Source organism: Stegostoma tigrinum, chromosome 1 (genome assembly GCF_030684315.1).
Source record: "Stegostoma tigrinum isolate sSteTig4 chromosome 1, sSteTig4.hap1, whole genome shotgun sequence".
Lineage (NCBI taxonomy): Eukaryota > Metazoa > Chordata > Chondrichthyes > Orectolobiformes > Stegostomatidae > Stegostoma > Stegostoma tigrinum.
The window spans coordinates 186,362,052-186,377,328 of record NC_081354.1 but is presented as its reverse complement, the minus strand read 5'-3'; the positions used below and the strand labels follow the sequence as shown (position 1 = coordinate 186,377,328).

The following is a 15,277-nucleotide window of genomic DNA, read 5'->3' as shown; positions in this document are numbered from 1 at the left end:
CTCCAATGGAAAAAGCCCTAGCTCCCTCAACCTTTCCTCATAAGACCTGCCCTCCAACCCAGGCAGCATCCTGGTAAATCTCCTCTGCACCCTCTCCAAAGCTTCCACATCCTCCCTATAATGAGGTGACCAGAACTGAACACAATATTCCAAGTGTGGTCTAACCAGAGTGTTATAGAGCTGCAGCATAATCTCATGGCTCTTAAACTCAATTCCCCTGTTAATAAAAGCCAACACACCGTACGCCTTCTTTACAACCTTATTGACTTGAGTAGCAACTTTGAGGGATCAATGGATGTGGTCCCCAAGATCTCTCTGTTCCTCCACACTGCTGAGAATCCTGCCAGTAACCCTGTATTCTGCATTCAAATTCGACCTTCCAAAACTTGTTTAATTTACTTGTTTAATTAGTGGAGCAGAATGAGGTTCGAACCGTGTCACTAGAACACTAACCTGGGTCTCTGGATTACACAAACATTGCCATGACACCACCCACCTGCCCATTGGTGCCTATATCCTTAACTGCCAAGGCCCTAAAACTGTGGCATTGTCTCCATGTTTCTTCCTCACTTGCTTCCCTCAAGATGCTCCTCAAAGCTTACCTCATTGAGCATACGTTTTGTCACCGACCTGAACATCTCTCTCCATGACTTATGTGTCAAATTGGGGGCAGGATTGAACCAAACAGCTCTGACATTTTGTAAGATCTGGCTGTGATTGCAAGTGTGCTATCCTCTGCTCCCCAAATGCTTGATTCCTTCATCTATTGGAAAAAGTATTAAATTCTACCTTAAAAACATTCAATGGCCCAGACTGTCTTCATGAAAAAGTTGCCCCTTAGGTCCCTTTGAAATCTTTCCCCACTCACCTGAAAACTATGCCCTCTACTTTTGGATTGCCCGACCCTGGGGTGAAGACCTTGTCTATTCATCCTATCCATGCCCCTCATAATTTTATAAACGTCTGTAAGCTCACCCCTCAGCAACACCCCCAGTGACCTTACCATTAAGTGTATAAGTCCTGCACTGGGTTGCCTTTCCTTACATTTATCTAAATTGAACTGCTGCTACTCCTCGGCCCACTGGCACATATGATCAAGGTCCTGATGTACTCTGAGGTAACCTTCCTTGCTCTCCACTACACCTCCAATTTTAGTGTCATCCGCAAACTTACTAACAAGTATTCATATACTGTATTCATATCCAAATCATTTATATAAATGATAAAAAGCTGTGGACCCAGCACCGATCCTGGCCACAGGCCTCCAGTCTCAAAGTCAACCCTCCACCACCACCTTTGCGCCAGTTCTGTGTCCAAGTGGCTCGTTCTCCCAGTATTCCGTGTGATCGAACCTTGCTAACCAGTCAGCCATGAGGAACATTGTCAAACTCCTTACTGAAAACCATACAGATCACTTCCAGCACTCTGCCTTCATCAATCCTCTTTGTTACTTCAAAAAACTCAATTAATTTAGTGAGACATGATTTCCCACATACAAAGCCATGTTGACTATCCCTAATCAGCCCTTGTCTTTCCAAAAGCATGTAAATTCTGTCCCTAGGAATTTCCTCTAAGAATTTGCCCACCACCGATGTCAGGCTCACTGGTCGATAGTTCCCTGGGTTTTCCTTACCACCTTTCTTAATAGTAGCACCATGTTAGCCAACCTCCAATCTTCTGGCACCTCACCAGTGACTATCAATGATACAAATATCTCAGCAGGGGCCCAGCAATCACTTCCCTCGCTTCCCACTGTGTTTTAAGACATCCAGCATCTCCTCCTCTGCAAAATGGACATTTTCCAAGATGTTGTTATAAATTTCCCCACATTCTATATTTTCCGTATCCTTCCCCACGTTAAACACTGATGCAAAATGTGCATTTAGTATCTTCCCATCTCCTGCTCTTCTACACATATTTGGCCTTGCTGATCTTTAAGGGACTTGATTCTCTCCCTATGTACCCTTTTGTCCTTCACGCATTTGCAGAATCCCTTTGGATTCTCTTTAACCCTATTTGTCAAATCTATTTTATGTCCCCTTTTTGCCCTCCTGATTTCCCTCTTAAGTCTACTCCTACTGCCTTTATACTCTTCCAGGGATTCACTTGAATCCTGCTATCTATACCTGACACATGCTCCCATCTTTTTCTTGACCAAAACATTAATTTCTCTAGTCACCTGGCATTCCCTATCCCTACCAGCCCTGCCTTCACCCCAACAGGAACATACTGTCTCTGGACTCTCCTTATCTCATTTTTGAAGGCTTCCCATTTTCCAGCCATCCCTTTACCTGCAAACCAACTTCTGAAAGTTCTTGCCCAATACCATCAAAATTGCCCTTCCTAAAATTTAGAACTTTATCTTTTTGATAAGGTCTGGCTGTGATTTCAACTTCACCATCCTTGACTCTCTCATCTATTGAAAAAATGTTGAATTCTACCTTAAAAACATTCAATCATCCAGGCCCCACTGTTACCTGGACATGAAATTTCCACAGATTACCAATGCTCGAGGAGAGAAGATTATTTCACATTAACATGCATCTTAAATAGGGACCCGTCATTTTAGGAGAGACATTAAGAACTGCAGATGCTGGAGTCAGAGATAACACAGTGTGAAGCTGAAGGAACACAGCAGGCCAGGCAGCATCAGAGGAGCAGGAAATCAGCTTTCCTGGCCTGCTGTGTTCCTCCAGTTCCACACTGTGTGACCCCTCATTTTCAACTGTTGTTCTGGTCTCTCCCATCATAGAGTCAAATAGCACAGAAATTGACCCTTCGGCCTAACTCGCCCATGCAGATCAGGCTTCCCAGACTGAACTAAATTAGCCCCAGTTACCTGCATTTGGCCCATATCTCTCTAAACCTTTACTATCGCTATCCCCAGCCAAATGTCTTTTAAATGTTGTAATTGGACCAGCATCTACCACTTCCTCCAGCAGCTTATGCCATACACGCACCACCTTCTGCGTGAAAAAGTTGCACCTTGGTTCTCTTTTAAACCTTTCCCCTCTCACCTTAAACTGTACCCTCCAGTTTCCCCTCCTGGGGAAAAGACCTTGACTATTCATCCTAATATGTCCCTCATGATTTTATAAACCTCAATAAGGTCACCCCTTGGCCTTCTATGCTCCAGGGAAAAGAGTCCCACCCTGTTCAACTTCTCCTTATGACTCAAACCCTTCTGTCTCGGCAACATCCTTGTAAATCTTTTCTGCACTTTTCCAGTTAGCAGGGCGACCAGAACTGTGCGCAACATCCCAAACGTGGCCTAACCAACATCCTGTACAGCTCCAACATGACGTCCCAACTCCTGTAGCATGTACCCTGTCAAGTGCACTAACGATCTTGTATGTTCTGCTGAGATCACTTTCCATTCTCCTCAAAGGACACAGACCCACCCTGTCCAACCTTTCCTCATGAGGAGATAGCCCTTTTGCAGGATGTATCCTTCAATGAATCAGATGAAATGTATCTGAGCTGTTTGCAAAACTCCCTGTCAGATTATGATGCCAAAACTGGACACCATAATGCAGATGTGGCCTTAACAATGCCCTGTATAATTGTGCAGGAGAACGCCATTCCCCAGGTAATAAATATCAACACACTGTTCGCTTTCCTAACACATGATGTACTTGTGTCCTTACATTTAATTGTTTATATCCCAGGACTCTTAGATCGCTGTTCAGTGATCTCTCCCCATTTAAATCAGTCTATTTGACAGCAACCCTAGGAAGCACCTTGGAGTATAGGACAACAAAATGTGAGGCTGGATGAACACAGCAGGACAAGCAGCATCTCAGGAGCACAAAAGCTGACGTTTCGGGCCTAGACCCTTCATCAGAGAGCTGCTTGGCCTGCTGTGTTCATCCAGCCTCACATTTTGTTGTCTTGGATTCTCCAGCATCTGCAGTTCCCATTACCTTGGAGTATAGTTTTCTTGGTCAAATGTGCTATTTCAATGCAAGTGGCTTCATAGGACCAAACTGCCTTATCGATCGGTGCCCAAAGGCTTAGGCACTCTGTCCCTGGAAGATATACTAAAACCCTTCAATGAAAGAGCAGTGATCAGTTGGGATTCGGAGAGAGAAGGCAGAATGTCATTAATTGAATAAAAGCAGTCCCTGTGATGTGAATGGGTTTTGAGCCCATTTGATTTGTTGGAACACAAGGCAGGACAATGTAAAAGAGATGATTGCAACTACAAGGAAGTGTTTGCAAGTCAGATTTTTAAAGTTAATGTTAGTGTACCGCTGTCCGGCATTGTGTTTGTATGTTGGCTGCCAGTGACCCCCTAAGGTGCTTTCACAGGAGCAATGGGTTTCTGTATCATTAAAACCCCTGCAGTGTGGAAACAGGCCCTTCAGCCCAACAAGTCCATACTGCTCCTCCAAAGAGCATCCCACCCAGACCCATTCCCCATGCCTAACCCACCTAATCTAAATGCCCCTGGACACTACAGGCCAATTTCCAAAGGACAACCCACCTAGCCTGCACATCTTTAGACTGTGGGAGGAAAACAACACTCAGTTGAAACTCACACAGACACGGGGAGAATGTGGAAACTCCACACAGGCAGTTGCCCGAGGGTGGAATCAATCCCAGGACACTGGCACTGTGAGGCAACAGTGCTAATCACTGAGCCACTGTCCCCAATAGCCCTGAGTACCAATATTTTAATCATCTTTCCACAATCAGTGTTAAACCTGATGGGTATTCTGTGTGTTCCTGCTGTGCCTTTTCAAACTGGCAGTTAGATACTGGGTTGATTATGTAGTTTGCCTGTTTTGGTTATTTCTGTAGCCATGAGTGATCCAAAAATGGAGACCAAGTAATAAGTCATGTGTCACTCTGGATTGGACCGAAACGTTGCCCAATTCATCTTCACTTGTACTATCCAGGCCACCAGAAGACATAGGGGCAGAATTAGGCCATTCAGCCCATCAAACCTTTTCCACCATTCAATCATGGCTGATATGTTTCTCAACCCTATAACCCTTGACCCCTTACTAATCAAGAACCTATCTATCTCTGCCTTAATGACTTGGCCCCCGCATCCCTCTGCAGCAATGTGTTCCGCAGATTCACCACCCACTGGCTGAAGAAATTCTCCCTCATCTCAGTTCCAAAGGGTCATCCCTTTACTCTGAGGCTATGCCCTTGGGTCTTAGCCTCTCCTACTGGTGGAAGCATCTTCTGTACATCCACTCTATCCAGGCCTCTTAATATTCTGTAAGTTTCAATCAGGTCTCCTCCTCATCCTTCCCAACTCCATCAACTGCATACCCAGAGTCCTCAACCTCTCCTTATATGACAAGCCCTTCAACCCAGGGATCATTCTTGTAAATTTCCCCTGGAGCCACTCCAATACCAGCACATCCTTCCTTAGATACGGGGATCAACACTGCTCACAATGTTCCAAAAGCAGTCTGACCAGAGACTTGTACACCCTCGAGCAGTTCGTCTCTGCTCTTGTATTCTAGCCCTATAGAAATGCAGGCTAACATTGCATTTGGCTTTTTACTGGAAAAGTGAATCTGCGTGTTAATCTTAAGGGAATCCTGACCTAGGACCTGCAAGTCCCTTTTTGCTTCAGATTTCCAAAGCGTTTCTTCATTTAGAAGATAGTCCATGCCTCTGTTCTTCCTACCAAAGCTCACACTTTCCCAAACTGCATTCCACCTGTTGCTTCTTTGCCTATTCTCCTGGCCCGTCCATTCCTTTGTGCAGCCTCTGCAGTTGTGGGAATACTGCTGAAGTACCGTTATATAGCTGGGGAGGAATCCTTTGCTCCTGTGAAAGAACAACAGGTTTCCAGACGAGATGGGCATTTTACCAGATTGGTTTTTTTTGCGGTTTGCAGGTCAGAGTGTGTGTTGTTGAAGCACGCCAACTGCCAGGTATCAACATCAGACCGGTCATTAAAGTTACAGTTGCTGGCCAAACCAAGACAACACGCATTCGTAAGGGAAATAATCCCGTCTTTGATGAGGTAAGACACAGATTTCTCCTTGCCCTTATTCGACGGTAGTCTCGTGATCTTGAGTAAGAACCCTGAGGCCCACGGGACGTGGGTTCCAATCTCACCATGGAGCAATGGTGGTGAAATTTGAATTTGGAAAATTTCTAAGACGTAACCGTTGCTGATTGTCATTTGGACCATCTGGTTCCCTCAACCCCTTTCAGGAAGGTACTAAAATCTCTGCCGACCTGAATCCAGGATCCATGTGGTCCTTCTGCTAGGGGCTACATGAAGGGAGGGGTGATGGCCTAGTGGTATTATTGTTAATTCAGAGACCCAGATAATGTCTTGGGGACCTGGGTTCGAACTCCCCAACGGCAGTTAGTGGAATTTGAATTCAATAAATTAACAATCTAACCATGGCCGTGAATCCATTGTCGATTGTTGGGGGAAACACCCATCTGCTTCACTAATGTTCTTTAAGGAAGGAAACTGCCATCCTAACCTGGTCTGGCCTACATGTGACTCCAGACCCACAGCAATGTGGTTGACTCTTAACTGCCCTCTGGGAAATTAAAGATGGGCAATAAATGCTGCCTGGCCAGCAATGCCCTCATCCCATCAATGAACAAAGGAAAAAAAAATGTTCTGGTGTAGATCTGGCACTACCTGAGCTGCTGAAACAGTTGTCAATCAAGGGGGATTGGTCCAGTCTGTGCACAATGTGTGTTAACTGATGTGGGGCAGTTTGATGGCCCCCTAGTTCTCCCTCAGGAGGAGGACGATACCCCTGTGATTCCCAGTCCCGATAATACATTGTGTGTGCTGCCAGGTATCAGAAATGCCTATCTCTATATGCCCTGCTCACACCACCACTCCACACAAGGTCATGCAAGATAACTCCACACTGGGCCAAGGGCTGGCCCAGCCTCGTGCTCCTCAGTGAGAGAGCTGACTCACTGAGAGGCTGAGCTGCCTTTGGACCATTTGCAGTGGGGTTGAACATTGTGGGAGAATACTGACTCCACAGCGAGCTGAGAAGATAACGGTGATACATGGGTCAACACCTGTCGTCCATTGGAACTGAGGAGCATGGCGCATCATTTCAGATGTTGACAGGGAGGAATTTCTTCTCTCAGTGGGGAGTGAATTGGTGGAATTCTTTACTTCAAAGAGCTGTTGAGGCTGGGCCATTCGGGATGTTCAAAGCTGAGGTAGACAGATTTTCATCAATAAAGGAATCAATAATTATGGAGATGAGCGAGGGAAGAGAAATCCAGGATTACCAGAAGAGCCATGATCTCATTGAATAATGGAGGTGACTTGAAGGGCTAAAAGGCCCACTCTGATCCTGTGTTTTATTGGCAGTTGTCAGAGAGGTTGCCGGTGGCCCAGCTGTTTGAAATTCAGCATGATGGCTGTGTTGTCACCATCAGCAAATAATATCAAAGCTATCACCACTCCAGATCAGAGAACCCCTACAGTGTGGAATCAGGCCACTTGGCCCAACAAGTCTACAACACCCCTCTGAAGAGCATCCCATCCAGAACCATTCCCCATGTCTAACCCTCCTAACCTAAACATCTCTGGGCACTGTGGGCATTTTAAGCATGGCCAATCCACCTAGCCTGCACACTTTTAGACTGTGGGAGGAAACCGGAGCACCCAGAGGAAACCCACGCAGACACAGGGAGAATGTGCAAACTGCACACAGACAGTCGCCCGAAGCTGGAATCGAATCTGGGTCCCTGGCGCTGTGAGGCTGCAGTGCTAACCACTGAGCCACCATGCTGCTTTTTACATGGAAAACGTAGCTGTGTTTCAAAACTTTGCAATTGTGAAATGATGGGCCAATTGGCCTTCTGCCTTGTTATGAATTTCCTGTTCGATCATGCTAAATTCTAGTGTTCTGGGCACTCTGAAACGTTCCCTTTCGGTAATGATGAAGAATTTTTCGCGCTACTCTGAACACACACAGTGTTTTAACACTTCAGCACAATGTATCTAGGTGGAGATGTTTATCTTAACATCACGCAAATGTGCAATGGGCTTGAACCCTCTAACTCAGTGATAGCATGTGTTGACAGTGTTACGATCACAGAATTCCCAGTATTGTCTTCCTGGAAACTCAACCGGGCTCACCACATAAACACAGTGGCTACAAGGGCAGGCCAGAAGTGAGGAATACTGCAGTGAGTAACTCACGTCCTGACTCCTCAAAGCCTGACCACCATCTACAAGTCAGGAGTGTGATGGAATACTCCCCACTTCTCTGGATGAGTACAGCCCCAACAACACTCAAGAAAGTGGACAAAATATCCATCTTGATTGGCATCGTACCTCGTATTTTCAGCTCTGGAGGGAGATGTTAGCATAGGGATAATGTCACTGGATGAGGAATTCCAAATCCTAGGCAAAGGTTCTCAGGACTTGCGATTGAAACCCCCAAGGCAGATGGTGAAACTATAATTTAGTGAAAAAAAAAGTCTAATGGTGACCCTGTGTCAGTTGTTGCGAAAACCGTCAGTTTCACGAATCTCCTGCAGAGAAGGAATTCTGCTGTTTCCCTGGTCTGTTACACAACCGCCCTCTGAAATGCTCTGCTCTCAATTCCAGGGCAATTAACAACAAACAATAAATGCTGACACCCACATCCTCTGATGAGCAATCTCGAAGCTGGACATGAGAAAACTGTTGATCATGTTGTATTACTCAGTGGAGGCTGAACAACTGATGACATTCAGAGAACAAACTCATTTCAAAAGGCCTCCATTGTCTGTGAAATACTTCACACCATTTAGAGGCTGTAGGAAGCAAAATGAAAATGTAATTCATTTATTCATTACTTTCAGTTGAGGTTTACAATGGAGTACAGCACAGAAAGAATCCATTCCAACAGTTATATTTACCCACCCTGTTTAAATATCCATTCACTCCTTTTTTTAAGTGGCTTCCAATCGAAAGCTGAATTTTGACAATGACTAACCTGGTATTGTATTCCACAGTTTCACCGACTAGGTTCAAGTGAAAGGATTAATGTAAAATTTTGAGGTCAACGTTCTGTCACACACCAGCTCGATATCACTGGAGAGGGGGAGATGGGTTTCACAGTGAGTTAGCCATGGCCCATGATGCTCAGAGTGCACTGGAGGGTCTGCAGAGGCCTACTCTGATGTGATTCCTGCTGACAGGAATACGTTCCCTTCCTGGATGTACCTGTACAATCGTGTGACTAAAATACAGCCTTCTTCTCTGTTGTTATACAGACATTTTTCTTCAACTTCTACGAGACACCTGCTGATCTCTTTGATGAGCCGATTTTCATTATGGTGAGTGCGAGACTGTTCGATATGGACTCTTTCCCTAACCCTGTCCTGGGAGTATTCAATGGGCATGGTGTAGAGGGAGCTTTACTCTGTATCTAACCCCGTGCTGTCCCTGTCCTTGGAGGGTTTGATGTGGACAGTGCAGAGTTTAAGAGCAGGACGAGTCCTTTTGACTCTGATGAAGGGTCAAGGCCCGAAACGTCAGCTTTTGTGCTCCTGAGATGCTGCTTGGCCTGCTGTGTTCATCCAGCTCCACACTTTGTTATCTCTCATTCGCTCCTTTTTCTCTTGTTTACTATTTTTGGTTCAGATCTCAACTACATTTTATAACAGTTGTCCCACGTTCTTAATGAGATAAATTTAAACTTTCATCTCATCATTTTCAATTGTTATGGGAAGTATTAAATTGGTTTTGGTAATTTTCAGATACAGTTTGTTTGAAAGCTAATGGCACTTGAAGAACTTCTCACTGCGGATTATTGTTGAAATGGTTTTGGTGATGTCTGGGCTCAAGCCCTCACTTCACAAACTCTGAAAATGCCCAACCTCTGCATAACACTCATTGAAAAGTGATGGGACAGCACTTCCTGAAAAATCCCATTACACAAGCCATCAGTTTACTGTTTACCTCTTGGGCTGGTCACCACTTTCTGAAAGCTGTATTTGTTCATGTGCATGACCTGCCCTTTTCGGGGAAAAATACCCGATCAAACAGGGCACCTTCTTTGAATTAAATGAAAGTGTGAGGGCCATGAGTGGCCTGGTGCATTATCCAGGTATTGCCTCGACCTGTGGAGGCACTGGTCTAGTGGCATTATCGCTGCAATCTTAATTGAGAGACCCAGGGAATGTTTGGAGACTTGCGTTCAAATCCTGACACAGCAGGCAGTTCAATTAAAATCAGGAATTCAGAGTCTGATGATAACCATGAATCCATTGTCAGGGGAAAGACCCATCTGATTTAGAGAAGGAAACTGCAATCGTTACCTGGTCTGGCTGACATGTGACTTCAGACCCATGGCAAATGTGGTTGACTGCCCTCTGGGTAATTAGGAATGGGCAATAAATGCTAGCCTGGAAAGTGATGCCCTCATCCTGTATATGAGTAAAACAAAATCAGTCTGATGTCTGAGATAACAAGGTGTGGAGCTGGATGAACACAGCAGTCCAAGCAGCATCAGAGGAGCAGGAAAGCTGATGTTTCGAATCTAGACTCTTCTTCAGAAATGGAGGAGGGGAAGGGGGATTCTGAAATAAATAGGGAGAAAGAGGAGGCAGATAGAAGATGGATAAAGGAAAATAGGTGGAGAGGAGACAGACAGGTCAAGGGGGCAGGGATGGAGCCAGTGAAGGTGAGTGTAGGTGGGGAGTTAGGGAGGGGATAGGTCAGTCCAGGGAGGACGGACAGGTCAAGTGGATGGGATAAGGCTAGTAGGTAAGAAATGGGGATGGGACTTGAGGTGGGAGGAGGGGATAGCTGGGAGGACAGGTTAGGGAGGCGGGGACAAACTGGGCTGGTTTTGGGATGCATTGGGGGGAGGGGAGATTTTGAAGCTTGTGAAGTCCACATTGATACCATTGGGCTGCAGGGTTCCCAAGCGGAATATGAGTTGCTGTTCCTGCAACCTTCGGGTGGCATCATTGTGGTACTGCAGGAGGCCCAGGATGGACATATCTTCCATGGAGTGGGAGGGGGAGTTGAAATGGTTCGCAACTGGGAGGTGGCGGATTGCAGATGGCGAAAGTGTCGAAGAAGGATGCGTTGGATCTGGAGGTTGGTGGGGTGGTATGTGAGGATGAGGGGGATTCTGTTTTGGTTGTTATTGTGGGGACAGAGTGTGAGGGATGAGTTGCGGGAAATGCGGGAGACGCGGTCGTGGGCGTTCTTGACCACAGAAGTTGGGGAGGGGAGTTGCGGTCCTTGAAAAACCAGGACATTTGGGATGTATGGGAGTGGAATGCCTCATCCTGGAAGCAGATGTGATGAAGGTGAAGGAATTGGGAATAGGGAATGGCATTTTTGCAGGAAGGTGGGTGGAAAGAGGTGTATTCTAGGTAGCTGTGGAAGTCGGTGGATCTCGATTTCCAGGAGGTTGCAAGAGATGGAGACTGGAAGGAAAGAGAGGTTTCAGAGATGGTCCAGGTGAATGTGAGGTTGGGGTGGAAGGTGTTGGTGAAGTGGATGAACTGTTCGAGCTCCTTGTGGGAACACAAGGCGGCGCCAATTCAGTCATCAATGTAACGGAGTAAGAGGTTGGGAAAACTGATCCATAACTGATCAATCATGGTCATCGTCAGAGTGTATGGCACAGACAAAGGTCCTTTGGCCCATCAGGTCTATGTTGATCAACACAAGCACCGGGTTATGTTAATCCCATTTTCCAGCCCTTGGCCCATTGCCTGGTGTTAAATACTGAGAGTGATTATGTTGTTTTGTGGTGGTTATTGCTCCTGTGAAGAAATTGATTTTTTTAAAAACGTTTTTTGAACAGGCCTATAACTCACATTGTCTGCGTATGGACTCAGTGATCGGAGAGTTCAAGGTAAGTTAACAGTGGAAATTCCTGTGGGAATTTGGAAACGACAATCCCTTCACACTAATCTCTGTGTTTTATTCCCTTTGCAGCTGGACATTGGGGCAGTTTATTCAGAGCCAAGTAAGTGCCTCACCTCCTTAAACCCTCCCTGTATGTCCCTGTCCCAGTCACTGCCTTCTCTTGGTTTCCTTTTAGTTCTATTATCACGAGAGTCCTGTGAAGTGGCTGGGTCTTGTTTCCCTGTTAAATGACTTGTTAAATGCCTCTGGAATGAGCCCCATGGTAATAGAAACTCTTCCCGCTTGGTGTCCCCACTTCCCACTGGGAACCAGCTCAGACTTGAAGTGGGATGTAGAGGGGAAGCTGCAGTCTACCGATACATCAGCCCTGTGAAATCATCAGCACCCTGGGGGTAGACAGAGAGGGAGAGACAGGGAGAGTGTGTGTGAGAGAGAAACAGAGATGGAGCAAGAATGAGAGACAGAGAGAGAGTGTGTGTGTGTGTATGTGTGTGAGAGAGAGAGAGAGATGGAGGGGGAGAGAAAGAGAGACAGCGGGACAGGGAGAGTGAGAGACAGTGGAGAGAGAGTGAGAAAGACAAAGAGAGAAAGAGCGAGAGAGACAGGAGAATGAGATGGAAACAAAATGAGAGACAGAGAGAGAAAAGACAGAGAGAAAAACAGAGAGACAGTTGGAGAGAAAGTGAGAGAGACAGTGAGAGACAGAGAGAGACTGAGAGACAAAGAGAGAGACAGAGATAGAGAGAGAGAAAGAGAGAGACAGAGATAGAGAGAGAGGAGTAGAGAGAGAGGGAGAGTAAGACTCAGACAGAAAGACAGAGAGAGTGAGAGAGAGACAAAGAGAGAGAGAGAGAGAGAGAGAGAATGATAGGGAGAGAGTGAGAGAGAGAGAGCAAGAGAGACAATAAAACAGCCAGTGGGCCTTGGACCCAAGCTTGGCTGAACATCAGAAAACAGGGAAATGTGGGGACTGGCTTTTTTTGAACCAGAGCAAGTTTTACAGTGGAGTCCCTAGAGGCTAGGACACAGGACCTTATTGGTGTAGTTTAGTGTTTGTTGGTTGCCATATACATAGTGGGCCGAAGTGCCTATTTCTGTCCTGCATGACTCTGTGACCTTCGTGGCCTCGACTTTGATGGAGAGGGCACAATTTCCGAAAGTCACATTTGATGCAAAACCTGTCAGTGAAATCTCCTTATTCACCTTCCAAACCCACAACCACTTCCATCTGGAATGACAAGGGCAGCAGATACGTGGGAACACTATCCCCTGCAAGATCCCCTCTGAGCCACTGACCATCCAGATTTGGAAATGTATCGTCGTTCCTTCACTGTCACTGGGTCAGAATCCTGGATTTCCCTCCCTAAGGGCATTGTGGGTCAACCCACAGCGGGTGGACTGCAGTGGTTCAGAAAAGCAGCTCACCCCCACCTTCAAGGGGCAATTAGGGATGGATAGTAAGTGCTGGGCCCAGCCTCTCCCACATCCCATGAGAGAATTAATAAAAAGCTTTATGAACTGCGAGGAAGATTGTGACAGAATACAAGAGTTGGTGGAATGCACAAAGATACAGCGAGTGACAACCCCAGAAATGTATCAAAGGATACATTTTGGTCAGATGGTTGGAGAGGGCTAAAATAAAATAGAACATCTACCAGCTCCAACTGGACTTGTCTCATTTTGCAGAGCATGCCTTTCTCAGGAAATGGCTCCTCCTCTCTGATCCTGATGACCTGGCTGCTGGGGCCAAAGGTTACCTGAAGGTCAACCTCATTGTGCTGGGACCTGGTGACGAAGCTCCTGTGAGTTTGTAATTTATTTTCAATCACGTGAACTGTTGGTCATTTTCTTACATTTTGTAAATGCCTCTGTTGTGGGAAGCTAGTGGTTCTTGCTCTTGGCTCAGTTCAGGTCTTAATGGGGCAAGTTATGGACTAGACTTTGCAGAAATCCAACACCAGAACACTGACCATTAGAGGTGCTGGGGGCTTTGTATTTGGCCCATTTGGGCACGAGGGACATCAGGTGCAGGTGAAGTGTTACCAGGGTCCATAAGACCATAAGACATTGGAGTGGAAGTAAGGCCACTCGGCCCATCAAGTCCACTCCGCCATTTAAATCATGGCTGATGGGCATTTCAACACCACTTCCCTGCACTCTCCCCGTAGCCCTTGATTCCTTTTGAGATCAAGAATTTGTCGATCTCTGCCTTGAAGACATCCAACGTCCCGACCTCCACTGCCCTCTGCGGCAATGAATTCCACAAGCCCACCACTCTCTGGCTGAAGAAATGTCGTCTCATTTCAGTTTTAAATTTACCCCCTCTAATTCTAAGGCTGTGCCCACGGGTCCTAGTCTCCCCACCTAACAGAAACAACTTCCTAGTGTCCACCCCTTCTAAACCATACATTATCTTGTAAGTTTCTATTAGATCATCCCTCAACCTTCTAAACTCTAATGAGTACAATCCCAGGATCCTTAGCCGTTCATCATACGCTAAACCTACCATTCCAGGGATCATCCATGTGAATCTCCGCTGGACACGCTCCAGGGCTAGTATGTCCTTCCTGAGGTGTGGGGCCCAAAATTGGACACAGTATTCTAAATGGGGCCTAGCTAGGGCCTTATAAAGCCTCAGAAGCACATCGGTCTTGGAGAGGGAGGCTGCAGGAGATTGGATAGAGAGTGAGAATGCATTGGGGTGGGGGAGATAACAAAGAAGTTGCACAAGGATTCGGAGACGGGGGCTGCAGAGAAGAGGAAACATATTCCAACCAGTCAACAATGGGAATGTTGACTTAACTGGGAGTCAGGACATCTTGATAAAACAGTAATAATGAAATGAGCAGATGAATGTGGAATCTCTAATGTAAGGCTGCATATGCTCAGGCAACTACAGGGAAAATTCAATGAATGCCAATGTAATAAACATGGTGAAAGTTGTTAAATTTAAATCTGAGGATGGGATCTGAGATGCAATCAAAAAGAGCAGGAGCTGCCTTGTTAAAATATTCCAGCTTTGTGACTATGATATGGAAGTACATTAGCTGTGACCTCACCAGTCTGTATTTAGAGTGAAGGCTTTTCCTGTGTGGAAGTGTGTGTATTGGTTTTTAAGAGAAAAAAATAAGTTTTGTTGCTAACTTATGACTGTTGTCTTGTGTGAATTTAGATACCCGGATGTCGAGGAAAATAATTCTTTTTCTCATTGTGGAGTCTATGGGCCGAATGGCCTGCTTGCACACTGTAGGGATTCTCTGAAGCTTTTTTTAAAATGTGTTGTGACTTTAAATTTAGCAATTATTGAAAGTATTACTGAACACTTCTAATTCTGGTTTTCTGTGAGCCCAATTACACCACAAGTTAACACAAACCCAGACCAGAGATAGCAAGGTGTAGAGCTGGATGAACACAGCAGGCCAAGCAGCATCT

The 15,277-nt window shown here is 45.8% G+C and overlaps 1 protein-coding gene across 5 annotated transcripts in view; it reads left to right on the top strand.

Moving 5' to 3' along the window:
• Positions 1 to 15,277, top strand: part of dysf (dysferlin, limb girdle muscular dystrophy 2B (autosomal recessive)) — a 296,195-nt gene that overhangs the window by 77,756 nt on the left and 203,162 nt on the right. For all 5 annotated transcript variants that reach the window (XM_059650606.1, XM_059650615.1, XM_059650610.1 and 2 more), the window contains exons 7-11: positions 5,864 to 5,992; positions 9,229 to 9,291; positions 11,781 to 11,831; positions 11,915 to 11,945; positions 13,532 to 13,647. In XM_059650606.1, coding sequence (XP_059506589.1) covers positions 5,864 to 5,992; positions 9,229 to 9,291; positions 11,781 to 11,831; positions 11,915 to 11,945; positions 13,532 to 13,647 — 390 coding nt within the window. The remainder of the gene's footprint in view (positions 1 to 5,863; positions 5,993 to 9,228; positions 9,292 to 11,780; positions 11,832 to 11,914; positions 11,946 to 13,531; positions 13,648 to 15,277) is intronic.